This window comes from Scyliorhinus canicula, chromosome 31, assembly GCF_902713615.1.
Source record: "Scyliorhinus canicula chromosome 31, sScyCan1.1, whole genome shotgun sequence".
Taxonomy (NCBI): domain Eukaryota; kingdom Metazoa; phylum Chordata; class Chondrichthyes; order Carcharhiniformes; family Scyliorhinidae; genus Scyliorhinus; species Scyliorhinus canicula.
In genome coordinates, this window is record NC_052176.1 from 6,631,037 (window position 1) to 6,656,600 (window position 25,564).

General features: G+C 55.7%; 1 protein-coding gene, 1 long non-coding RNA gene and 1 other non-coding gene across 4 annotated transcripts in view; 2 read left to right on the plus strand and 1 right to left on the minus strand.

The window, feature by feature from the left end:
- Positions 1–402: 402 nt before the first annotated feature.
- Positions 403–493, plus strand: trnap-agg. Its single transcript is given in 2 exon segments — positions 403–438; positions 458–493. It is a non-coding gene; the product is annotated as a tRNA-Pro (tRNA).
- Positions 494–15,856: 15,363 nt separating this feature from the next.
- Positions 15,857–20,054, minus strand: LOC119959028. Its single transcript, XR_005459136.1, has 3 exons — positions 19,949–20,054; positions 16,272–16,636; positions 15,857–16,003 (listed from the first exon to the last, which is right to left on the minus strand). It is a non-coding gene; the product is annotated as an uncharacterized LOC119959028 (long non-coding RNA).
- A 113-nt stretch (positions 20,055–20,167) lies between these two features.
- The window catches only part of yif1a (Yip1 interacting factor homolog A (S. cerevisiae)), a 44,185-nt gene continuing 38,788 nt past the window's right edge, over positions 20,168–25,564 (plus strand). For both annotated transcript variants that reach the window (XM_038787453.1, XM_038787452.1), the window contains exons 1-2: positions 20,168–20,319; positions 25,110–25,336. In XM_038787453.1, coding sequence (XP_038643381.1) covers positions 20,292–20,319; positions 25,110–25,336 — 255 coding nt within the window. In that variant the 5' untranslated portion in view covers positions 20,168–20,291. The remainder of the gene's footprint in view (positions 20,320–25,109; positions 25,337–25,564) is intronic.

The window sequence follows — 25,564 nt, forward strand, 5'->3', positions numbered from 1 at the left end:
CCGCGTTGCTCGCGGCAGCCGAGGCGCCGCAGAAGGCAGCAACGACGACGCAGGCTAGAGACGGCACCCCAGATGTAGGGGGCCACCGCACACAATGAAGACCCGGCCGCCCATCAGGCAGAGGATGGAGCCAGAAGGGGAGGCCAGCGACGGCCCAAGGTGGACAGGGGTCGTTGGGTCATTCCAGCAGAGAGACAGTGCAGCACCCGTGCCACATCCTCGCGGACATGGCGCCCTGTGGAGGACACCCACGCTCGGTTAGCCGTGAAGGTCATCGCAGCCCTCAGCTACTACGTGTCTTGGATTACTCAAAGGGTTCTTTGCGATTTGGGCACGATGTAATTAAGAGAGCAATGACAGAAGTTTGTCTACTCTACTTTATTGATAAGAATCAATAAAGTCGGCTTGTTGGTCTAGGGGTATGATTTTCGCTTAGGGCCTTTCATTTACGGTAAAATGCGAGAGGTCCCGGGTTCAAATCCCGGACGAGCCCAGTTTCGGGGCAGCAGGGTAGCATGGTGGTTAGCATAAATGCTTCACAGCTCCAGGGTCCCAGGTTCGGTTCCCGGCTGGGTCACTGTCTGTGCGGAGTCTGCACGTCCTCCCCGTGTGTGCGTGGGTTTCCTCCGGGTGCTCCGGTTTCCTCCCACAGTCCAAAGATGTGCGGGTTAGGTGGATTGGCCATGCTAAATTGCCCGTAGTGTCCTAAAAAAGTAAGGTTGGGGGGAGGGGGGGGGGGTTGTTGGGTTACGGGTATAGGGTGGATACGTGGGTTTGAGTAGGGTGATCATTGCTCGGCACAACATCGAGGGCTGAAGGGCCTGTTCTGTGCCGTACTGGTCTATGTCTATGTTCTAATAATATGAGATTCACAAGAATCTCTCGCCCATCAGCTCGACGGGGACGCCGGCGTTGCCGGCGGCTTCGAGATTCGGCACCTGTCGCGACTCAGGTCAGAGGTGAAGTCCAACAAACGAGCAAAAAGGGCCTCGTATTTGTACAGTGCAGCAAACAGGTCCGGGAGAGATAAGCGGCTGGTAAAGTCGGCATGATGTATGAGAAAGCACGAGTCTGAACACGTTGCTTTATGTCCCAGTCAACGCCCTGGCCCTGGAAGGCTGCCCGGTATACTAACAGTGGACAGAATTAACCCATCCCTCACCAGCAGACGCACGGGGAACACCACCACCTGCGAGTCCCCCCCCCCCTCCGAGCCGCTCGCCGTCCCGACTGGGAAATATATCGGCCGTTCCTTCACTGTGGCTGTGATCAAAGTCCCTCCCTAACAGCACGGTGGGTGTACCTACACCACACGGGGACTGCGGCGGGTTCAAGATGGCGGCTCCCCCACCACCTTCCCGAGGGGGCAACTAGGCATGCCAATAAATGCTGGGCCGAACCAGTGACGTTCACATCCCGTAAATACATTTTTTTGAAAATCCTTTAATCATCCTAGATTAGATCACTGCTTAATCTGCTATCCTTCAGGGAATACCAGCCTAGCCTGTATAACCTGTTCTCATATGTTAAACATTTTAACTCAAGTATTATCTTGGTTAATCTGAGCAGCTGGGGATCTGCCGGCTGTCTCCTTTGACTCTGTACCAGTTATCGTTTGAGGGGCTAGGAGGGATTGAGAAGCTGATGGTCACAGTGCGGGACACCAACGGGGAAAAGGGGAATGATTGACGTCTCGGATGGAATTAGGTTTTATCGAGAGAGTAGCAGCTCTTTTCCACCCACTGCTCCATTGCCCGCCCCTGTCTGCCTTGCATGCATGTCCCAGATTAAAGATCCTGCCAGGCATGCCCAAAGGGGGCTGTGGCGGGTTGGGCAAGACTTGCACAGATTGCATCCATTAGCTCTAATTAGATAACTAAAGCTGGCATCGGTCCAGCTGCACGTATTAGCACACACACAGACATTCCCTACGTGTTGTTCCTGTCCAGGAGCAGACACTGAGACACACACTCCACACAGAAACACACGCGTATACGTACCCCCCACACACACACATATAAGCACACCCCACACACACGCACCCCCCTACACACACATACGCACCCCCCACACACACACATACGCACCCCCCACACACATACGCACCCCCCACACACACACATACGCACCCCCCACACACATACGCACCCCCCACACATACGCACCCCCCACACACACATACGCACCCCCCACACACACATACGCACCCCCCACACACATACGCACCCCACACACACACATATGCACCCCCCACACACATATGCACCCCCCACACACACATACGCACCCCCCCACACACACACACATACGTACCCCCCACACACATACGCACCCCCCACACACACACATATGCACCCCCCACACACATATGCACCCCCCACACACATACGCACCCCCCACACACACATACGCACCCCCCACACACATACGCACCCCCCACACACATACGCACCCCACACACATATGCACCCCCACACACATACGCACCCCCCACACACACACGCACCCCCCCCACACACACACATACGCACCCCCCCACACACACACCCACCCCTCACACACACGCACCTCCCCCACACACGCACCTCCCCATACACACACACCTCCCCATACGCGCCCCCGCCCACACCATACAGAAACATACACACACTCACAAACTCTCTCACCAACATACACACAGGAAGAACGGTACCAGATGGGAGTGAATCATTCTCTCACCTGCTGTGTAATGAACCTGAACAAGAGCTGACATTGAGAGACAAAGACACACACACACACACACACATGAGCGGCCTGGTTCCCCGTTCCTGAGACTAAGTGTTGAAGCCGGGGCTGATTTGTGGGCTTCCACAACAGCAAAAGTGGCGGCGCACCAGGACCGATTCAGCGTCTGTTAAGGGGGCTAGCACCGGGTGCGCCACGGAGAACACAATCGATTTCAATGAGAAAGGATGCCGGATTTCGGATTGACACTCAGGAAACCGACAGGCTGCGGCCGCACACTCTCCCCCCCCCCCCCCCTGCCCATCCCGCTGATGGGTCGGCTATGGCCAGACCGGGGGGGGGGGGGGGGCATCCATACGACCCGTGGCCCTAGGTTCAGAGCGGGCAGTCAGGGGAGTGCGCAGCTGAATGGCTGCCTTGCCGGCTGCAACAACGGTGTTCCGTTCCCGCCCACTCAGCCCACCTCCTGGCCACCCCCCCTCCCCCCCCCCCGGCCCTGGCAGACGCCCCCCCCCCGGGTCAGCGGCACAGCTGTCAGCACACTCATGCGATGCCGGGCACTTTCCGTAGCCCCTCTCTCTCCCTCTCAGCAGCCACGGCTCCAGTTTCACGACTTTGAAAAGCACAGGTGAACCTCGCTGTCGGGAAGTCTGCCCATTGCCGGCGGAGACCTCGGAGAATTCCGGGTCAGGCCCACTAATGACGTGACAAGGACGTTCACAGGGGCTGGTTTAGCACGGGGCTAAATCGCTGGCTTTTAAAGCAGGCCAGCAGCACGGTTCGATTCCCGTACCAGCCTCCCCGGACAGGCGCCGGAACGTGGCGACTAGGGGCTTTTCACAGTAACTTCATTGAAGCCGACTGATTTTAACATTTTTTTTTACAGTAGGTGTGTTCTGGGACACATTGACGCCGCTGTTGAGGCGGCGGAGAATTGCGATTTGGCGTGCAATCGGCGGCGCCCGCCGTGATTTCGGGGCCGGGACCGACTCTCCGCCCAATCGCGTTTCCCGATTCCGGCTTCGGCCGGCGGAGAATCCCGCCCATGTACGGTGCCAGATGGGAGTAAGCCAGTCTCTTTTGCCTGCTGCGTACGTAGACAGGAGCTGCCACTGATACGCACGTGAGCTGACTGAATAATGAAAGGCTGCTTCCTGAGCTCGGCAACATCTATTCGTAGCTTCCTTGCTGCACGCGGGGGTTGGGTTGCAGTCCCGGCCGATGGTTAGGTCTCTGCTGCCCTCTGCTGCTGCTACTCAGTCAAGTCTTCTGGACCATGCAGTGTTTGATGCAAGAAACCCCATTTGACACAATTGCACCTTTACTGTAGCAAACAAACCAAAATCAACGTCATTCAAGCATCGATTTACAGGCAAACGTGACACTTGAAACAAAAAATTACATTCCAGTTTCGACCCAGAGCAACACTGGAAGATAGGGGGCATCAAGGGCAGGTTCAGAGACTCGCTCATCTCCCCGGTATAATTTCACCACTCGACACACTGGGTGGAAAAGTCCAAGGGCCCCCACCAGCTGCTCCACTCCACCAGAGGGACGCCCTGATGAAACTCAGTCCCGACGCGCACATCTCCAGAGACTCCCTTTGTCCAGAAGCTTGACTGGACCCCGTTGAACTGCCTGGTTGGTTCTGAGACAGCCGCCCTCCGCAGGAAGATTGTTTCCTCTGCCACCCAGAGATGCGACGTCAATGCCTTTTGTTTCCTCCAACCGCCTCGTTGCCAGCCGAGCACCCGCTCCGAACTCAAAATCCCAAATGATTTGGCTGTTTGCCTCTGCTTCAGCCAACCATGGTTTCCACCGCAAGGTGGGCGCGTTGCAAAGATGCCAAGTTGCCAATTCGGGTGATGAATCTATTTCCGAAAACTTGGGTTTCACTCTGGGCTTAAAGGGACCTTCACAAAAAAAAAAGAGGAAAATGCAGGATTTTCTCCCCTCAAAACGCCAGGTTCTTCACAGTAGAACATAGAACAGTACAGCACAGACAGGCCCTTCGGCCCTCGATGTTGTGCCGAGCAATGATCACCCTACTTTAAACCCACGTAACCCGTATACCCGTAACCCAACAATCCCCCCGTTAATCTTACACTACGGGCAATTTAGCATGGCCAATCCACCTAACCCGCACATCTTTGGACTGTGGGAGGAAACCGGAGCACCCGGAGGAAACCCACGCACACACAGGGAGGACGTGCAGACTCCACACAGACAGTGACTCAGCCGGGAATCGAACCTGGGACCCTGGAGCTGTGAAGCATTGATGCTAACCACCATGCTACCGTGAGGCCCCGCTCCGGAATCGCTCCGTTCCGGCGCCGTAGGGCATCAGTTGGAGACAGAACCGCAAGAGGGCCCAAACTCAGCTGGTCAGTGCAGCAGATGTGAACAAGCTAACACTGGCCCGCGAGGAGACAGAGGAGGAACCGGGTGAGAATCCCCGATGGGTGTCGACCATTGGAAGTGAGAATCATAGACTTTACAGTGTAGAAGGAGGCCATTCAGCCCTTCGAGTCTGCTCCGGCCCTTAGAAAGAGCACCCTGCTTAAACACCCGCCTCCACCCTATCCCAGTAACCCCACCACACCTTTTGGACAGTAAGGGACAATTTAGCACGGCCGATCCACCTAACCTGCACATCTTTGGACTGTGGGAGGAAACCGGAGCACCCGGAGGAAACCCACGCACACACACGGGGAGGAGGTGCAGACTCCGCACAGACAGTCAGCCGAGGTTGGAACTGAAATGAAAAATGAAAATCACTTATTGTTTGAAAATCACGAGTGGGCTTGAATGAAGTTATGTGAAAAGCCCCTAGTCGCCACATTCCGGCGCCTGTCCCGGGGAGGCTGGTACGGGAATTGAACCGTGCTGCTGGCCTGCTTTAAAAGCCAGCAATTTAGCCCAGTGTGCTAAACCAGCCCCTCGGGACCCGGGAGCTGTGATTTAGCCACAAATTTAGCACAAATTTAGCCCTTTGGCATCCCAACGCAGGTCCAAAATCAGCTTTGACAAAGAGGCATCCAGACCCAGAAGCTGAGCTCCCGCCCCTGTCCACAGATGCTGCCAGACCTGTTGAGATTGTCCAGCGTTTTCTGCTTCTGTTCAAAAGTCACTTTACAGCCCATTTGGTTCTTCACTGTTGTGACGCGGGGAACCTGGCTGCCCAATATGGGCAAGGGCCCCACACGTAGCAGTGTGGCAGGTTAATACTGATAATATTTGAGGGGTGACTGTTGGCCAGGACGCTGGTGAGCACAGTCTCTGTTCTTCGGATTAGAGGCCAGCGGCATCCAACGAAGCGGTTCAGCCTGTATCACGCGCGATATGGTCTCTGGGATGGGTCTGAAAGCCATGACCTACTGACTCAGCGGAGAGGGAGTGGGCCAGCGCTGACACCTCAGCAGCCCCGCGGCACAGTGGTTAGCACTGCCGCCTCACGGCGCCGGGGGGACCCGGGTTCGATTCCAGCCTCGGGTGACTGTGCAGAGTTTGTACGTTCTCCCCCCCCCCCCCCCCCCCCCACCCCGGTGTCTGCGTGGGTTTCCTCCGGGTGCTCTGGCACCCTCCCGACAGTCCAAAGATGTGCAGGTTAGGGGGGATTGGCGGTGCTAAAGTCGCCCCTCAGTGTCCGGGGACGTGCAGGTTAGGTCACGGGAATAGGGCAGGGTAGACGGGGGGGGGGGGGGGGGGGGGACAAGGGTGGGGTGCTCTTTCGGAGGATCAGTGCAGACTCAGTGGGCCGAATGGCCTCCTTCTGCACTGCAGGGATTCTACGATTCTACAAAAGGCACGCTCCTTCCTTTACCTCTAGGTTAAATATTGTGGCTCCTTCGAACCACAATCGGACCCTGGACATGACCTAATCTCCTGGCTCGTCCACTCCTTGTCGAAAAGGATGACGGTGGCCACACCGTGAGAACCGGGCACCCGCACCCGCACCCAGCCGATGGTACTTGGTACCGGTTTCTGGCCTTTGAAACCGGGAGTGCAAAACCCGTAGCCTCTGCCCCATGTAGCTCCGCGCGTGGCGCCAGTTTCAGCGCGCAGTTCCGCGTTGGGGGGGAGGGGGGGGGGGTGCACGCACGTGGGAAATGTAGGTTTGAACAAGCTATTTGCGGAACTGCAATGCCTAAAACGTGTCGCGACATCCCCGGCCACATGGCAACCTGGGCAGAGGTGGTCGGAGAGATTCTGCTGCCTGTGGAGAAAGTTGACGCCAGTGAGTTGCGTTGCAGTGCGCAGCTCCAGGTACCAACGTGTGAGCAGGTGCGTTAGGAGCAGGCCACTCGGCCCATCGACGCCTGCTCTGCACATCGTGGCCCACCCGATTGTACATTCTTGCCGACCCCCGGTAACCTTTCACCCCCGCCCCCTTGCTTATCAAGAACCTATCAAGCGCTGCCTTAAAGATAGAACATAGAACAGTACAGCACAGTACAGGCCCTTCGGCCCACGATGTTGTGCCAACCATTTATCCTAATCTAAGATCAACCTAACCAGCACCCCTTCAATTTACTGCTGTCCATGTGCCTGTCTAAGAGTCGCTTCAATGTCCCTAATGACTCTGACTCCACCACCTCTGCTGGCAGTGCATTCCACACACCCACCACTCTCTGTGTAAAGAACCGACCTCTGACCTATACCTTCCTCCAATCACCTTAAAATTATGTCCCCTCGTGACAGCCATTTCCGCCCAGGGGAAAAGTCTCTGGCTATCCACTCTATCCAAGCCTCTCATCACCTTGTACACCTCTATCAAGTCACCTCTCTGCCTTCTTCGCTCCAGTGAGAAAAGCCCCAGCTCCCTCAACCTTTCTTCATAAGACGTGCCCCCCCCCAGTCCAGGCAGCATCCTGGGAAATCTGAAATGAAAATCGCTTACTGTCACAAGTTGGCTTAAAATGAAGTTACTGTGAAAAGGCCCCTGGTCGCCACATTCCGGCGCCTGTTCGGGGAGGCTGGTACGGGAATTGAACCGTGCTGCTGGCCTGCCTTGGTCTGCTTTCAAAGCCAGCGATTTAGCCCAGTGTGTTAAACCAGCCCCTCTGTATCTCCTCTGTACCCTCTCCAAAACATCCACATCCTTCCTATAATGAGGCGACCAGAACTGGACACAATATTCCAAGTGTGGTCTAACCAGGGTTTTATAAAGCTGCAGCAAAACCTTGCGGCTCTTAAACTACACCTTAACAATCCTATCAACCTGGGTGGCAACTTTGAGGGATCTATGTACGTGGACCCCGAGATCCCTCTGTTCCTCCACACTTCCAAGAATCCAGCCTTTAACCCTGTATTCAGCATCCAAATTCGACCGTCAGATGCTCAAAGACTCTGCTTCCGCCGTCTTTCGAGGAAGAGAATTCCAGAGAATCGCGGCCCTCTGGGCAGGAAATAATTCTACCACATCCCCACTTCCGAGGGAGGACACACCGGAGAGCAAGTTTACCGGAATAATATCTGGGCTCCGAAGGTCAAACTGAGAGGCGAGATTACGCAAGGTGGGGTCATTTTTTTCACCGGGTTTTCGAAAGTTCAGTGGCGATTTGGTCAAAGTTTTCGAGATAGGAAGGGGAACAGATGGGCTGGTTTAGCACACTGGGCTAAAGAGCTGGCTTTGAAAACAGACCAAGGCAGGCCAGCAGCACGGTTCAATTCCCGTACCGGCCTCCCCGAACAGGGGCCGGAATGTGGCGACTAGGGGCTTTTCACAGTAACTTCATATGAAGCCGACTTGAGCCAATAAGCCATTTTCATTTCTTTTGTTTAGATTGAGAGGGGGAAAAACTGCTGGTTGGAAGTGGGGGTGGGGGGGGGGGGGGGGGGGGGTAAGAGTCTAGGACAGGCTGGGGAGGGGTGGGCAAGGGTAAGAGTCTAAAAGATTAAGAATCAGGGGCGAAATTCTCCCAACGGGAGACAAAGTGCAGACGCCGGTATGAAACCCGGAGTGTTTCACTCCGGCATCGGAGGCCGCTCCTCGCCCCCTATTCCACCCCCCCCCCCCGGGGGGCTAGGAGCTTCGGCGCGTAAATCTCGTGCGCCGGGCCTTGCGCTTGCGTCAAAGCGGCGCCACCTGAATGACGCGGCCGGCGGCGCCTGAATGACGTCACTCACGCATGCGCGGTTGCCGTCTTCCCCTCCGCCGCCCCGCAAGGCATGGAGGATTGATCTTGCGGGGCGGCGGAGGGAAAAGAGTGCGTCTTTCAGAGACGCCGGCCCGACGATCGGTGGGCACCAATCGCGGGCCAGACCCCGCCTGAGCACCCCCTGGTGCTCGATCCTCCCTCCGCCCCCCACAGGCCCCACACGCAGTGTTCGCTCGATGTTCACGCCGGCAGCGACCAGGTGTGGTTGGCGCCGGTGTGAACCGGTCGGATTCGGCAGGGCGCTCGGCCCATCCGGGCCGGAGAATCGCCGCTCGACCGGAGCGGCGATTCTCCGAGTGGCCTATCGCAAAACGCGACACGCCGTTTGGGAGCGGGGGGGGGGGGGGGGAATCGCGTGCGGGTGCCAGGGCGGCGTGGCGTGATTCGCCCGGCACTCCTGCGATTCTCCCACCCGGCGTGGGGGTCGGAGAATCGTGCCCCAGACCTTTCAAAAGTGAGCTGAGGAGACACTTTCACATACCCAAAGGGCAAGAGGGGTCTGGAACTTTGTCCCGCAAACAGCAATCGGTGCTCGCGCGATTGTTAATTTTAAATCTGAGACTGATGGATTTTCGTTAACCAAGGGGATTGAGGGACAAGGGGCAAAGTGGGTACGTGGAGTTAAGCTGCACGTCCGCCATGATCGCACTGAATTACTTCAAATAAACAAGGAATCAGTCAGCGCCTCGAGAGAGAGAGAGAGAGAGAGAGAGAGAGAGAGAGAGAGAGAGAGAATAGATCAGCTACTGAACAAAATGATAAGATCGCAGGAGGATCGTGCTGCCCGTTAAACTGAGTTGGTTTCCGGCAGCATATATTGGTGACATGGAACCGAGTATCCAGGATCCTTGAACTTCTAAGGTTTCGCTTCACGCTCCCGGAGGACGGCCAATCCACCTAGCCTGCACATCTTTGGACACTGAGGGGCAATTTAGCACGGCCAATCCACCTAACCTGCACATCTTTGGACATATGGGGCAATTTAACACGGCCAATCCACCTAACCTGTACATCTTTGGACACTAAGGGACAATTTAGCACGGCCAATCCACCTAACCTGCACATCTTTGGACACTAAGGGACAATTTAGCACGGCCAATCCACCTAACCTGCACATTTTTGGACACTAAGGGGCAATTTATCACGGCCAAGCCACCTAACCTGCACATCTTTGGACACTAAGGGGCAATTTAGCACGGCCAATTCACCTAACCTGCACATCTTTGGACACCAAGGGACAATTTAGCACGACCAATCCACCTAACCTGCACATCTTTGGACACTAAGGGGCAATTTATCATGGCCAATCCACCTAACCTGCACATCTTTGTGCACTAAGGGACAATATAGCACAGCCAATCCACCTAATCCACACATTTTTGGGCCCTAAGGGACAATTTAGCACGGCCAATTCACCTAACCCGCACATCTTTGGGCACTAAGGGACAATTTGAAAAATGAAAAATGCTTATTGTCACGAGTAGGCTTCAATGAAATTATTGTGAAAAGCCCCTAGTCGCCACATTCCGGCGCCTGTTCGAGGAGGCTGTTACGGGAATCGAACCGTGCTGCTGGCCTGCTTTCAAAACCAGTGATTTAGCCCAGTGTGCTAAACAGCCCCCATTTAGCGCGGCCAATCCACCTAACCTGCACATCTTTGGGCACTAAGGGACAATTTAGCACGGCCAATCCACCTAACCCGCACATCTTTGGACTGTAGGAGGAAACCGGAGCACCCGGAGGAAACCCACACACACACGGGGGGAGAACGTGCAGTCACCCAACGCCGGAACTGAACATGGGTGGCTGGCGCCGTGAGGCAGCTGAGCTAACCACTGTGCCGCCCTATTTGGGTGTTTGCTTACTTTTTAGAGCCGGTTACTTGGGGCTGGGCTGCGTCGGTTGCTGGATCGTCTGAAACTGTAACCAGTTTGCACTCACCTTCCCTTTGGAGGTTCCACTGCCTCCCAATTCAGGATACTGTCCCGGCCGTGGGTAGGAAGCAGGAATCGGGAGTGGCCGGAGTGACTCAAATCAGTGCGTTTAAGTGGGAAACTGGATAAACCCCCAAAAGTTAAAGAAGGAGTATGTGGTGAGATGTTGGGGGGGAAGTGTCATGTGAGCAGAAACACCAGTGGCACAGTAGCATAGTGGTTAGCACTGCTGCCTCACAGCGCTAGGGAGTTCAATTCTGAACTCGGGTCACCGTCTGTGTGGAGTTTGCATGTTCTCCCCATGTCTGGGGCAACACAAGTGGTTAGCACTGTGGCCTCATAGCGCCAGGGTCCCAGGTTCGATTCCCCGCTGGGTCACTGTCTGTGCGGAGTCTGCACGCTCCCCCCCCCCCCCCGTGTCAGCGTGGGTTTCCTCCGGGTGCTCCGGTTTCCTCCCACAGTCCAAAGACGTGCAGGTTAGGTAGATTGGCCGCGATAAATTGCCCTGAGTGACCAAACAGGTTAGGAGGGGTTACTGGGTGGAAAAGAGGGCTTACGTGGGTCGGTACAGACTCGATGGGCCGAATGGCCTCCTTCTGCACTGTATGTTCTATGGCTGCGTGGGTTTCCTCCGGGTGCTCCCGTTTCCTCCCACAGCCCAAAGATGTGCAGGTTAGGTGGATTGGCCGTGATAAATTGCCCTTAGTGTCCAAAATTGCCCTTAGTGTTGGGTGGGGGTTACTGGGTTATGGGGATGGGGTGGAGGTGTTAACCTTGGGTAGGGTGCTCTTTCCAAGAGCCGGTGCAGACTCGATGGGCCGAATGGCCTCCTTCTGCACTGTATGTTCTACGTCTGCGTGGGTTTCCTCCGGGTGCTCCCGTTTCCTCCCACAGCCCAAAGATGTGCAGGTTAGGTGGATTGGCCGTGATAGAATTGCCCTTTAGTGTTCGAAAGGTTCGGTTGGGTGACAGGGATAGGGTGGAGGTGTGGGCCTGACTAGAGTCCTCTGTCCAAGTGCTGGTGCGGACTCGATGGGCCGAATGGCCTCCTTCTGCACGGTAAATGCTATAATTCTATGGCCTGTGGGTCTGGATGGGCTGTTTTTGCGTCCCGGTGGAACGTCCAAGTGATTGCCCCCTCCACCCCTCTCCAGTCAAGGTGCGGAATTTTACGGCATGTTTCCACCCGCCCAGCGCCCCCGCCGCAGTCTGGGGGGTCAAGCAGCACCTAAATACCCGGAACGTTCCGGAAATAGGAGATTGGCCCGAGGCGCCGCCAAGGCCGGATCAGTGTTTTCATCCAACCTGGAAGGCCCAGGGCGGGCGAGCGGGCGTTGCGGTCTTGCGAGGGGTGGGGGAGTGGGTTGCGGGGTCTAGCGAGCTGTGCGAGGGGTGGGGGAGTCGGTTGCGGGGTCTAGCGAGCTGTGCGAGGGGTGGGGGAGTGGGTTGCGGGGTCTAGCGGGCTGTGCGAGGGGTGGGGGAGTGGGTTGCGGGGTCTAGCGAGCTGTGCGAGGGGGTGGGGGAGTGGGTTGCGGGGTCTAGCGAGCTGTGCGAGGGGTGGGGGAGTGGGTTGCGGGGTCTAGCGAGCTGTGCGAGGGGTGGGGGAGTGGGTTGCGAGGTCTAGCGAGCTGTGCGAGGGGTGGGGGAGTGGGTTGCGGGGTCTAGCGAGCTGTGCGAGGGGTGGGGGGGTGGGTTGCGGGGTCTAGCGAGCTGTGCGAGGGGGTGGGGGAGTGGGTTGCGGGGTCTAGCGAGCTGTGCGAGGGGTGGGGGAGTGGGTTGCGGGGTCTAGCGAGCTGTGCGAGGGGTGGGGGAGTGGGTTGCGGGGGTGGGTTGCGGGGTCTAGCGAGCTGTGCGAGGGGTGGGGGAGTGGGTTGCGGGGTCTAGCGAGCTGTGCGAGGGGTGGGGGAGTGGGTTGCGGGGTCTAGCGAGCTGTGCGAGGGGTGGTGACCCTGCAGAGCAGCCGGGGAAGGGGGCGGGAGCCGAGAGTGGAGCGAGGACAAGCCTCCGATAACGTCCCAGGTTGCCGAACAACAGCAGTTTCACTGCGGTGCTCCGATTCCATAATTTCCGCGCCCATAGTTTCCCGATGTGCGCTCCGTATCGTGTGCATTCAGCTACCCAGGGTGTCTGCTGTTTGCACGCGGTCATTTAAGGAGACTGAGGTACAGCATGAGAATATCTTGCGTCTGGAGTTAATGGATAAGATGGTATTTTCTCGTTGTTTCAGTGGTACATCAGCGGTAGGCAACCTGTGGTCTGGGGTGGGGGGTTGGGGGGGGGGGCCTCTGGGGGGGGGGCCCATGAGATGGTCCCTTGACATGCGTTGTCGCCACATTCGGCTGATTTCCGCCGGCGTGGTTTTTTTTCCCCGACCGCTGTGACCGACGTGATTCGCGCGCAAAGCAAGGGGTCAAGTGAAGTTCGCTCATAACACCGACCACTTTCCGAGGTGCTGATTGGGTGTGTAGATGAGGGTATTGTGGTCGATGTAGTTTACCTGGATTTCAGCAAAGCCTTTGACAAGGGCCCCGCATGGGAGCCTGATAAAGAAGGTAAAGGCATATGGGAACCGGGGTAACGTGGCAAGTTGGATCCAAAATTGGCTTAGAGGTAGTGAGGAATTGAACAAACGAAAGTGATACGTATAAAATAGGATTATTAGTTAGAATAATGTAGATGATAGAGCCGGTCTGATGGTAGTGAGTTCACAGCCAAAGAACAAAGGAATTGAGCGAAGCATGGCCAGAAAGGGGGGAGGGGAGCCTCGTGCAGAGGATGGTGAAAAGGATGCTGGGTAACAAGAGGCCCAGGGTTGAGGAATGCGAAGTGAGCCAATCAGGATATGTGGCCAGGTCAGGAGGTGTAGAGGATGACCTATGGGAATCTTGTATGTGAAACTTGATGCCATTTGAATGATATGTGCAGAGATCTCTTTGTATTCAACCTCACTCGGTTCTGGGCCTTCAGGAGACTGTCTGTGTCCTGAATCTCTATAGAGCGGGTCAGCCTTGCAAGTTGTTTAAAAATAAATAATACCATACCTACAAATCCCTCTCGAGTTTTGTTGAGGCCAAACTGACAGCAAAAGAATCAGGATTATCAGTAGGAGACAGAGGGTGGCGGTAGAGAGAGGAGGCAGTGGCGTAGTGGTATTATCACTGGACTAGTAATCCAGAAATGCTGGCCGAGCCAACAACGCCCACATCCCATAAACTAATAAAGAAAAAGAAAGAAGGCTGTTTGTGTGATTGAAGGCCGGTGTCCAGCGGCGTACCACAGGGATCAGTGCTGGCTCCCTCATTGTTTGTGACGTATGTAAATCATACAGAATGAGAATGTGGAGGGGATGATAGGCATATTTGTGGATGACACGAAGATTGCCCGGGTGTTTAATAGTTTTTTGTTTGCTCGTTTTACGGGATGTGGGCGTCGCTGGTTAGGCCCAGCATTTATTGTCCATCCCTAGTTGCCCTTCGGAAGGTGGTGGTGAGCAGCCTTCTTGAACCCGCTGCAGTCCTTGAGGTGTAGGTACACCCACTGTGCTGTTAGGAAGAGAGTTCCAGGATGTTGCCCCAGCGACAGTGAAGAACATAGAACATTACAGCGCAGTACGGGCCCTTCGGCCCTCGATGTTGCGCCGACCTGTGAAACCATCTGAAGCCGATCTGACCTACACTCTTCCATTTTCATCCATATGTCTATCCAGTGACCACTTAAATGCCCTTAAAGTTGGCGAGTCTACTACTGTTGCAGGCAGGGCGTTCCACACCTCTACTACTCTCTGAGTAAAGAAACTGCCTCTGACATCTGTCCTATATCTATCACCCCTCAATTTAAAGCTATGTCCCCTCGTGTTGGTCATCACCATCCGAGGAAAGAGACTCTCACTGTCCACCCTATCTAACCCTCTGACTATCTTATATGTCTCTATTAAGTCACCTCTCAGCCTTCTCCTCTCTAACGAAAACAACCTTTCCTCGTAAGACCTTCCCTCCATACCAGGCAACATCCTAGTAAATCTCGGAGTCAGGATGGTGAGTGACTTGGAGGGGAACCTCCAGGTGATGGGGTTCCCTGGTATCTGCTGCCCTCGTCCTTCTAGATGGTAGTGGTTTTGGAAAGTGCTGTCTAAGGAAGCTTGGTGAGTTACTGCAGTGCATCTGGTAGATGGTGCACACGGCAGCCACTGTTCATCGGTGGTGGAGGGTTTGAATGTTTATGGAAGGGGGGAGCAATTAAGCGGGGCTACTTTGTCCTGGATGGTGTCGAGCTTCTTGAGTGTTGTTGGGAGCCGCGCCCATCCAGGCGAGTGGAGAGTCCCTCACACTCCTGACTTGTGCCTTGTAGATGTTGGACAGGCTTTGGGGGGGGTCAGAGGCGAGTTACTCGCCGTAGGTTTCGTAGCCTTTGATCTGCCCTGGTAGCCACAGTATTTATATAGAATCATAGAATTTACAGTGCAGAAGGAGGCCATTCGGGCCATCGAGTCTGCACCAGCTCTTGTAAAGAGCACCCTACCTGAGGTCAACACCTCCACCCTATCCCCATAACCCAGTAACCCCACCCAACACCAAGGGCAATTTTGGACACTAAGGGCAATTTAGCACGGCCAATCCACCTAACCCGCACATCTTTGTGACTGTGGGAGGAAACCGGAGCACCCGGAGGAAACCCACGCAGACACGGGGAGGACGTGCAGACTCCGCACAGACAGTGACCCAGCCGGGAATCGAACCTGGGACCCTGGAGCTGTGAAGCGATTGTGCTATCCACAATGCTACCGTGCTGCAGTGCAGTCCAGGTCAGTTTCTGATCAATGGTGACCCTCAGGATGTTGATTGCGGGGGATTCAGTGACGGTAATGCCATTGAATGTCAAGGGGCCGGTGGTTAGATCCCCTCTTGTCGGAGTTGGTCGTTGTGCCGCGAAGGTTTGAGGTTGCAGGAAGATGAAGAGAGGTGGTCAGATGGATCAGTGGAATTAAACTCTGAAAAGTGTGAGATGATGCAATTTGGAAGGAGTAACAAGACAAGGGAGTACTCAATGAATGCGTCCAAAGTACGAATATTTATCTTGTTTTTTACCATTTGAAGTTGGTGGTAGCTCTATTAATATGTAACTGATTAAGTATTTTCCATAACCAAAAGTGAAAATTCTGGAAAATGTCAGCAGGTCTGGCAGCATCTGTAGGGAGAGAAAAGAGGTAAGTTTGTTTTGAGTCCAGATGAAATGAAATGAAAATCGCTTATTGTCACGAGTAGGCTTCAATGAAGTTACTGTGAAAAGCCCCTAGTCCCTTTGTCAAAGTATTTTCTACAGCCCATTATGAAATATTCGGCCTGTATTAAATGTATTTAATCTTATTCACGGCGCCTCGGTTGGTGAACAGAGCCTGATTTCAATCTCGCGACACACCGAGATGAAGGGAGGGCCACTCACGCGGCCCACTCACCGGCCCAGGTTGCTCATCGTTAGTCTAGGTTCACCCCTGCAGGGAAGGTAGCAGCAGGACTTTTGAGGTGAGGGGCGGCACAGTGGCTAGCATTGCTGCCTCACAGTGCCAGGGAGCCAGGTTCGTGGCGTTTGCATGTTCTCCCTCGTGCCTGCATGCGTTTCCTCCGGGTGCTCCGGTTTCCGCTCCAGTCTCGCTCTCCTGTTTTTGTTTGGTTCGGTCACGAGCCTCATTTCACAAAAGGTCCCCCCGTTCATTTAGGCAGTGGGTTTGTGCCTGTCAGCATCTCTCAGCAGCATTAGGCGAATGTCAGCTACCTGGCAACGGGCTGAGGAGACTGTCATCCACGGGTCATGTGAGAGTACCTTTAAGAAATGGATGTTTAAGCAATGTACCTTTAAGAAATGGAGCAGCTCATATTACTGTAGTGATGTCAGAGGGTGGGGGGAGCTGAGCAGAGCTCACTTCTGCTTTTTGGGTATTTAGGTTTCAGTTTTGAGGAAAAGAGCTTGGGTGTGTCTGTGTTTGCAGTGAGCTGGATCTGCTGTGATCGCTGCCATGAAAGACTATCTCTGAATCATTTGGGTGATTTAAACTCAAAATAGTAATGTCTTTAACCTGAAGTGTTTCTGTTTAAAGTTGTTAAGTCTTTTGGAGGTTTGAAGGAACATTTTGAGGGATTATTTAGTGTATTATTTTTTAGGTTATCTTTGAAGTAACGGGATCCAATGTTTATTTAAAACGGTTAAGTTGAATTCATGGAATAAACATTGTATTGTGTTTAAAAACCCACGTGTCCATAATTGTAATACCACATCTGGAAACCAAGCCGTGTGCTTCGAAAGCAACAATCCATTAAAGGGAGAGGTTGGTTGAATTTCCTGATACATTTGGGGTTCTGAAAATGCCGCTCCCATAACAATGGGTCAAACTCCAAAGGCTAATGCATCCAGTACAACTGGCAATAACAAGATCCCTTTCCCTGGATCCCGTCATGCATTGAGCTGTCCCGTGCAGATGAGGAGAAAAAAAAGGGCCATCCTCCATTACTCTGTGTTACCTAGCAGGAGGGGCGTCTGAAATTGGTTGGGTCGGACATCAATCATCCATTGTTATTCAGTGGCTTCTACAACAAAGGTGCCTTTGTTGCTTTTTTCCTCTCTTGAGTTCTCTCTTCCATCACTGCCATTCCGTTCTTTCTCTCCCTGTGCTAATCCTTTCTCACTCTCTTTCTGCGTTTTCCTGACACACTGGAGAGCAGCCGAGACGAAATGGACCTGCTGAGGTCTCGGGGGGGGGGGGGGGGGGGGGGGGGGGGGGACATTTTTAGAGGCGGGGATGAGGGTCTTACAAACCAAAGTCAATACGGCTGCTGCAGGGTCCAGGGACGTGCAGGTTAGATTATGGGATAGGGCAGGGTGAGCGGGTGAGTGGGTCTGGGTAGGGTGCTCTTTCGGAGGGTGGGTGTCGATTCGCAGGGCCAAATGGCCCCCTCCAGCCCTGTCGGGATTCTATGATTCTGTTCTGAGGCTGTCTCTTCAATACAGGGTCAATACAGTGGGTCACAGGGCAGCACGGTGGCCTAGTGGTTAGCACAACCGCCTCACGGCGCTGAGGTCCCAGGTTCGATCCCGGCTCTGGTTCACTGTCCGTGTGGAGTTTGCACATTCTCCCCGTGTCTGCGTGGGTTTCGCCCCTACAACCCCAAAGATGTGCAGAGTAGGTGGATTGGCCATGCTAAATTGCCCCTTAATTGGAAAAAATAATTGGGTAATCTAAATTAAAAAAATTAAATAAATTTTTTTTGCTCTGATGCCGGCCTGGTGCCGAGCTCGGGCGGTCGTTCTTGCCAAAGGTTAAAGCGGGGTCCGGATTGTACCACGAGGGAGAGGATGCAAGATGCTTGCGCCGGTAGACAACAGTAAGAGCATCAGAGCCGGTGGACCTTTGGGTCTCCAAATATCACAGGGAGCTGTTAAAAGTGTCAGGTTTTGCGAATGGTTACACCTTAAACTGTCTATTTAATTCCAAGATGGAACGGAGTTGGGGGGGTGCATGTAAAGGACAGCTAATCAGTATTTCTACCTGGATACAAGGCCCATGTGATTTACTTGGAAATGGTCTTGGAGAGGGGAAGAGGCATAGAATCATAGAATCCCTACAGTGCTGAAGGAGGCCATTCGGCCCATCGAGTCTGCACCGGCCCTCTGAAAGAGCACCCTCGTAGGATTGGGTTGCAGGTTTGCCAAAGACCCTCACAGATGTGGTCAGTCAGGGAGCGAGAACGAGAGAGAGAGAGAGGGAGAGAAACGAGCAGTGGGTCTTGCTTCGCCACACAGAACGTGGCGAGTGTTCGACGCGGATTGAAGAGACCAAATTGATTTGAAGATTTAAAACAGGGCTGGAAAATTGACCTAGCTTTTCCCAGGAGGAATCACGAGGGTAACCTCGTGAAAGTCAGTTTGGGGATTCGGAGCCACCAGCTGAAGAAGGTAAAGGAACTAAGCCATCAGGAGGCGAGAGTAGTTATGGTCTGCTCCTTGCGCAAGGTCCAATGAAGGGACAGAGTAAAGCATAACAATGGAGGGGATGTTTGATTCATAGAATTTACAGTGCAGGAGGCCATTCGGCCCATCGAGTCTGCACCGGCTCTTGGAAAGAGCAGCCTACCCAAGGTCCACATCTCCACCCTATCCCCATAACCTAGTAACCCCACCCAACACTAAGGGCAATTTTGGACACTAAGGGCAATTTATCATGGCTAATCCACCTAACCTGCACATCTTTGTGACTGTGGGAGGAAACCGGAGCACCCGGAGGAAACCCACGCACACACGGGGAGGATGTGCAGACTCCGCACAGACAGTGACCCAGCGGGGAATCGAACCTGGGACCCTGGAGCTGTGAAGCGATTGTGCTATCCACAATGCTACCGTGCAGGTTAGATTACGGGATAGGACAGGGTGAACGGGGGAGTGGGTCTGGATACAAGGCCCATGTGATTTACCTGGAAATGGTCTTTGAGAGGGGCAGAGGCATAGAATCATAGAACAGGGGAGGGTGGGCAGTGGGTCCGGGTGAGGTTGGGAACGGGATTCAATCACGCCCTCCGGGGGGGGGGGATGATTTGCGCGGACTTTGCACGTCCTCCTCCCCCCTCCCCTGTTGTCCAACCCGACGGGGACTGAAGTGCCTCTTCCCTCACCGGCGGGATTCTACAGACCCGGCCAAGTTGAACGAAAAGATCCTTTTGGCCCCAAAAAGAAAAAAACTGGGGGAAAAAATGTGGCGGCCGGGGGTGGGGGGGAGGACAGTGAAAGAGCATAGCTCAATCGCACTTCTGCCTGGATACGGGGCTCGTGCGATTCACGCGGCAAGGGGCTCAAATCCGCCAAAGATATATAAATGGGCTGGGGTGCGCGGTTCCCGTCTGTGTGGGACCCCTTCCCAGTGAGGACCCTTAGTCGACAGGATGACCCCCCCCACCCCGTGCATCTTTAAAGTTGCATCATCCATTTTGCCACGGGGGCCAAAATAAAATGGCCACCTCCCCTTTAAGAGAGGGTCGCCCCCCCCCCAACATGTTTTTTTGGGCTGAAAGTGGGACAGATCGACGTTTGGTGAGGAAACATGAGGTAAAATGTGTATTTTTAATCCCTCCCCCTCATCCCCCTCACCTGCTCCGTCGACTTTGAGTTCGTGGCAACGGACGGACGGCCCGGGAGGCGGGGAGAGCCACTGCGCACGCGCACGGGATCAACCTACCCTGCTGTACCCATCTCCAGTGACGTAGGTTTGACGGACGTGGCCCCCCGACCAATGGGAGGGGAGACGTGCGGCAGAGGGGGGGGCGGGACGCTGACGTGGCGGCGGGCAGGCAGCAGGTTCGGGTGAGAGTGCGGGCGAGGCGGGAGCGAGTGGAAGCCGCGTCCAGACCCCTCACCGCCGCCAACTACACCCCCCCCCCCCCCGGAGACAGGGAGAGGGTCCGAGGGCCCCCGGGTCAAACATCTCCCCTCCATGGCTCAACACGTCAGCTACCGGCAGCGTGAGTGTGGATTTCATACCGTTCATCACCCCTCCCCCACCCCGTACAGGGGACCCCCCCACGGGGGTGAGAGGGACCCCCCGGTGAGGGGTCAGGGTGCAGTCGGACGAGGGGTCAGGGTGGAGGGGTCAGGGTGCTGTCGGACGAGGGGGTCAGGGTCGAGGGGTCAGGGTGCTGTCGGACATGGGGTCAGGGTGCAGTCGGACGAGGGGTCAGGGTGGAGGGGTCAGGGTGCTGTCGGACGAGGGGGTCAGGGTCGAGGGGTCAGGGTGCTGTCGGACGAGGGGTGAGGGTGCTGTCGGACGAGGGGTCAGGGTGCAGTCGGACGAGGGGTCAGGGTGCAGTCGGACGAGGGGTCAGGGTGCAGTCGGACGAGGGGTCAGGGTGCAGTCGGACGAGGGGTCAGGGTCGAGGGGTCAGGGTGCTGTCGGACGAGGGGTCAGGGTGCTGTCGGACGAGGGGTCAGGGTCGAGGGGTCAGGGTGCTGTCGGACGAGGGGTCAGGGTGCTGTCGGACGAGGGGTCAGGGTGCAGTCGGACGAGGGGTCAGGGTGCAGTCGGACGAGGGGTCAGGGTGCAGTCGGACGAGGGGTCAGGGTGGAGGGGTCAGGGTGCTGTCGGACGAGGGGGTCAGGGTCGAGGGGTCAGGGTGCTGTCGGACGAGGGGTCAGGGTGCTGTCGGACGAGGGGTCAGGGTCGAGGGGTCAGGGTGCTGTCGGACGAGGGGTCAGGGTGCTGTCGGACGAGGGGTCAGGGTGCTGTCGGACGAGGGGGTCAGGGTGCTGTCGGCCATGGGGTCAGGGAGCTGTTGGACGAGGGGTCAGGGTCGAGGGTTCAGGGTGCTGTCGGACGAGGGGTCAGGGTGCTGTCGGACGAGGGGTCAGGGTGCTGTCGGACGAGGGGTCAGGGTGCTGTCGGACGAGGGGGTCAGGGTGCTGTCGGCCATGGGGTCAGGGAGCTGTTGGACGAGGGGTCAGGGTCGAGGGTTCAGGGTGCTGTCGGACGAGGGGTCAGGGTGCTGTCGGACGAGGGGTCAGGGTGCAGTCGGACGAGGGGTCAGGGTGCAGTCGGACGAGGGGTCAGGGTGCAGTCGGACGAGGGGTCAGGGTCGAGGGGTCAGGGTGCTGTCGGACAAGGGGTCAGGGTGCAGTCGGACGAGGGGTCAGGGTCGAGGGTTCAGGGTGCTGTCGGACGAGGGGTCAGGGTGCTGTCGGACGAGGGGTCAGGGTGCAGTCGGGTCAGGGGTCAGGGTGCTGTCGGACGAGGGGTCAGGGAGCTGTCGGACGAGGGGTCAGGGAGCTGTCAGACGAGGGGGTCAGGGTGCAGTCGGCCGAGGGGTCAGGGAGCTGTCGGACGAGGGGGTCAGGGTGCTGTCGGACGAGGGGTCAGGGTGCTGTCGGACGAGGGGTCAGGGTGCTGTCGGACGAGGGGTCAGGGAGCTGTCGGCCGAGGGGGTCAGGGTGCAGTCGGCCGAGGGGGCAGGGTCGAGGGGTCAGGGTGCTGTCGGCCGAGGGGTCAGGGTCGAGGGGTCAGGGTGCTGTCGGACGAGGGGTCAGGGTCGAGGGGTCAGGGTGCTGTCGGACGAGGGGTCAGGGTGCTGTCGGACGAGGGGTCAGGGTGCTGTCGGACGAGGGGTCAGGGTGCAGTCGGGTCAGGGGTCAGGGTGCTGTCGGACGAGGGGTCAGGGAGCTGTCGGACGAGGGGTCAGGGTCGAGGGTTCAGGGTGCTGTCGGACGAGGGGTTAGGGTGCTGTCGGCCGAGGGGTCAGGGTGCTGTCGGACGAGGGGTCAGGGTGCAGTCGGACGAGGGGTCAGGGTGCTGTCCGACGAGGGGTCAGGGTGCTGTCGGCCGAGGGGTCAGGGTGCTGTCGGACGAGGGGTCAGGGTGCAGTCGGACGAGGGGGTCAGGGAGCTGTCGGACGAGGGTTCAGGGTGCTGTCGGACGAGGGGGTCAGGGTGCTGTCGGCCATGGGGGTCAGGGTGCTGTCGGCCATGGGGGTCAGGGTGCTGTCGACCGAGGGGTCAGGGTGCTATCGGCCGAGGGGGTCGGTGCTGTCGGCCGAGGGGGTCCGGGTGCTGTCGATCGAGGGGTCAGGGTGCTGTCGGATGAGGAGTCCGGGTGCTGTCGGTCGAGGGGTCAAGGTGCTGTCGGCCATGGGGGTCAGGGTGCTGTCGGACGAGGGGTCAGGGTCGAGGGTTCAGGGTGCAGTCGGCCGAGGGGGCAGGGTGCTGTCGGCCATGGGGGTCAGGGTGCTGTCGGACGAGGGGTTAGGGTGCTGTGGGCCGAGGGGTCAGGGAGCTGTCGGCCGAGGAGTCCGGTTGCTGTCGGATGAGGGAATGTGGCAAGGGGGTCCACGTAAGATTGGGAATGCGGGTGAAGGCATCCGCGTGCAATTGGGCACACGGGCGAGGGGATGTGAGAGGGTATGCAGGCGGGTTGGTCGGCATGCGGTTGGGAATGCGGGCAAGGGAGTGTGTTTGAATGTGGATGTGGGCGAGTGGGGTCTGTGAGTGATATTGCAGGCGGTGAGTGAGGATGCGGATTGTGGGGTTCGTGCCTGGGACGTGATGGGGGTGGGGAGGGGAGGTTGTGTACATTTGGAACATTTTATATTGAGCGATGAGAAAGTGCTTTTTATTCGTGTTTCGCGTCAGCTCAAAGATCCAGAATTGCCTTCAGCCAGTGATTATCCTGAAGTCAGCAGAGGTCCATCGCATCAACCACTCACTGTAGCTCCAGATGGTTTCATTCCATATGTCGCAGAGTTTCACCAGTGTGATCTTGCCAGGGTAGCAGAGGAGCGCCTTGCGATGATCTCCAATCTGGAGTGGATCCGATTTCCCCTGATCTCCGTTGCCCAGGTTTACACGCTCTCCCTCTCCGAGGTGAACCAAAGAGCGATGGGCGACGACCGCGCCGCCTTTCCCGTTGTGGCATCTGTGCTTCGTATGGACTTGCGTTGTTATCTCATTCTCAGCGAAAGCCCTGTGTTGAAATACAGTGGAGCTCTGTGGGCGCCAACCCACAAGTCTTCAGGATCGGGGGCCATGTACTGCGAGGCATTGAGCTCCGGGACCATCGGACCTGTGGCCGATAGCAGAAGCTGTCGCAGGATTCAACAGAGGAAGGAGTCACTCGGCAATGGGCTCAAATCACACGGCACAGACGGCGGCTGTTGTGGGAAGATGAATGATTAGGATTTATTAACAATAATCTATTGGGACAGTCAGCGTTTATTTTGAAGGGTTTTGAATCTATTCAGTAGAGCACAGAATACTAAAGCAATTTCAGCTGAAAGCACCATCTACAGCAGTCTGCAAAAGGGTCAAGCAAGAGATTCAGTGACCTTAAACAGTTTGTTCTTGAGACACAAGCTACATAAAGGTTAACGCATATGTTTTTCTACCTCGACCGAAGGACCAGACGCATTATTGGGTCTGGCACCAAGTAGGGTGGTTAGGGTGGGATCCGTATAAAGGTAGATAACACCCTGCCTGGGTGCTCACATGTAACTTGCTTCATGTAAATTTTGAAGCAGGCGTGATCTAATGTTAACAATACCCTTACACACACACACAACCTACACCACGTGTATAAACGTCACCTGATTCTGTGCGCTAGCAGAGTCAGCTCCGGAGTCTGCACGTCCTCCCCGTGTCTGCGTGGGTTTCCCCGGGTGCTCCGGTTTCCTCCCACAGTCCAAAGATGTGCGGGTTAGGTGGATTGGCCATGCTAAATTGCCCGTAGCGTCCTTAAAAGTAAGGTTAGGGGGTTGTTGGGTTACGGGTATAGGGTGGATACGTGGGTTTGAGTAGGGTGATCATTGCTCGGCACAACATCGAGGGCCGAAGGGCCTGTTCTGTGCTGTACTGTTCTGTGTTCTGTGAATCTGCTTCCACCGCACTTTCAGGCAATGCCTTCCAGATCACAACATTGTTGGTGTGTGTGTGTGTAGTGATTAATTCATTGCTTGTACAGCTCGCGTACGTTTGCGATGACCTGAGTTAAATCGCCCAGACAGCACCCTGGAGGGAGGGTTATCTGAGAGCAAAAAATGTCATATCAGACAGTGAAACATTGTGTTGGCGCTGTTTCTCAGAGGGTTGCCGAAGATATGCTTTGAGATGATGTTTCATGCTTAAATAGCATTTCATTTAAAGGGAGTGTGCATCCAGATGATCTTCCCCATAGCTGCTCAGTGTTTAACACAGGGACGTTTCTTCCTGTCTCTTTTAACAGCCTCGGGTTGCCATTTCGACGTCCCAGGGCAAGTGTTTTGAAAGAGTTCTCTCTTATCTGACACGGTGTCCTGTCCCAGCAGCTTTATGAACGGGCAGCGCACCAGCCCCTGCTGATGATAGCCACGGAAAGGGTAACTGGCAGGGCCGCGGTACCAAATGTTGCATCGAGGGGCAAAGTGGCAGGCAGCGGGAATGGGCGAGTGTCCTGTCGTTCGATATGGGTGGCATCCTTTCTCTTTTTAAGACCTGGAAATCTCTCCGTTCCGCAAGGCAGAGGGAATACTCTGCCTCCTGCTATTATCCAAGAGTCAAAATAGAATTAAGTGTGGGTTTGAGAATGTGCGGCCGATATCCGCTTAACGAGCAATGTTGGGATCGCGACTCTGGGTTAACTCCCTGACTTCTAGAATCATTTGTTCATCCCTCTGCTGTAAGCATGGAACCCAGATATACACCACCTCCTGTAATTGTGCCTGACACGGTCCCTTTTTGATAGATCTGTTGTGTGGACTGGAAACTCCTAACCAGCCTGCTCTGTTTCTTCCTCTAGCTCCCAAACAGAGAGTGCGGCCCCCCGCCCCCAGCACGATGGACCCCAACCAGCTCTTCGACGACACGAGCGCCGCGGCGCAGGCCCCCCAGCCCGGCAGCTACACCGTCCAAGGAATGGACATTGGGCTCCCAATTAACAGCTTCCTGAGCGAGCCCGTGGCAGACTTTGCCATGGCCTACGGCACGACGATCGCCAGCCAAGGAAAAGACATTGTCCATAAAGAGGTAGGTGGGCGCCTGTGTTACGGGGCTCTTGGCTATCACAGTGATGGCGAATTACATTTCGCTCTCTGGCACAATTGCCACCTTGTTTAGAATGAGCAATAGCTTGCCTCGGCCACAAGGCCAGAACTGCGATGCGAATTGGGGAGACGCCAACTCCAATGTCTGTTGCCGTACTCTGAAGCACTCTGGCTTTATTGGACAGGTGCAGCTTGCTTATTCACCCATTCG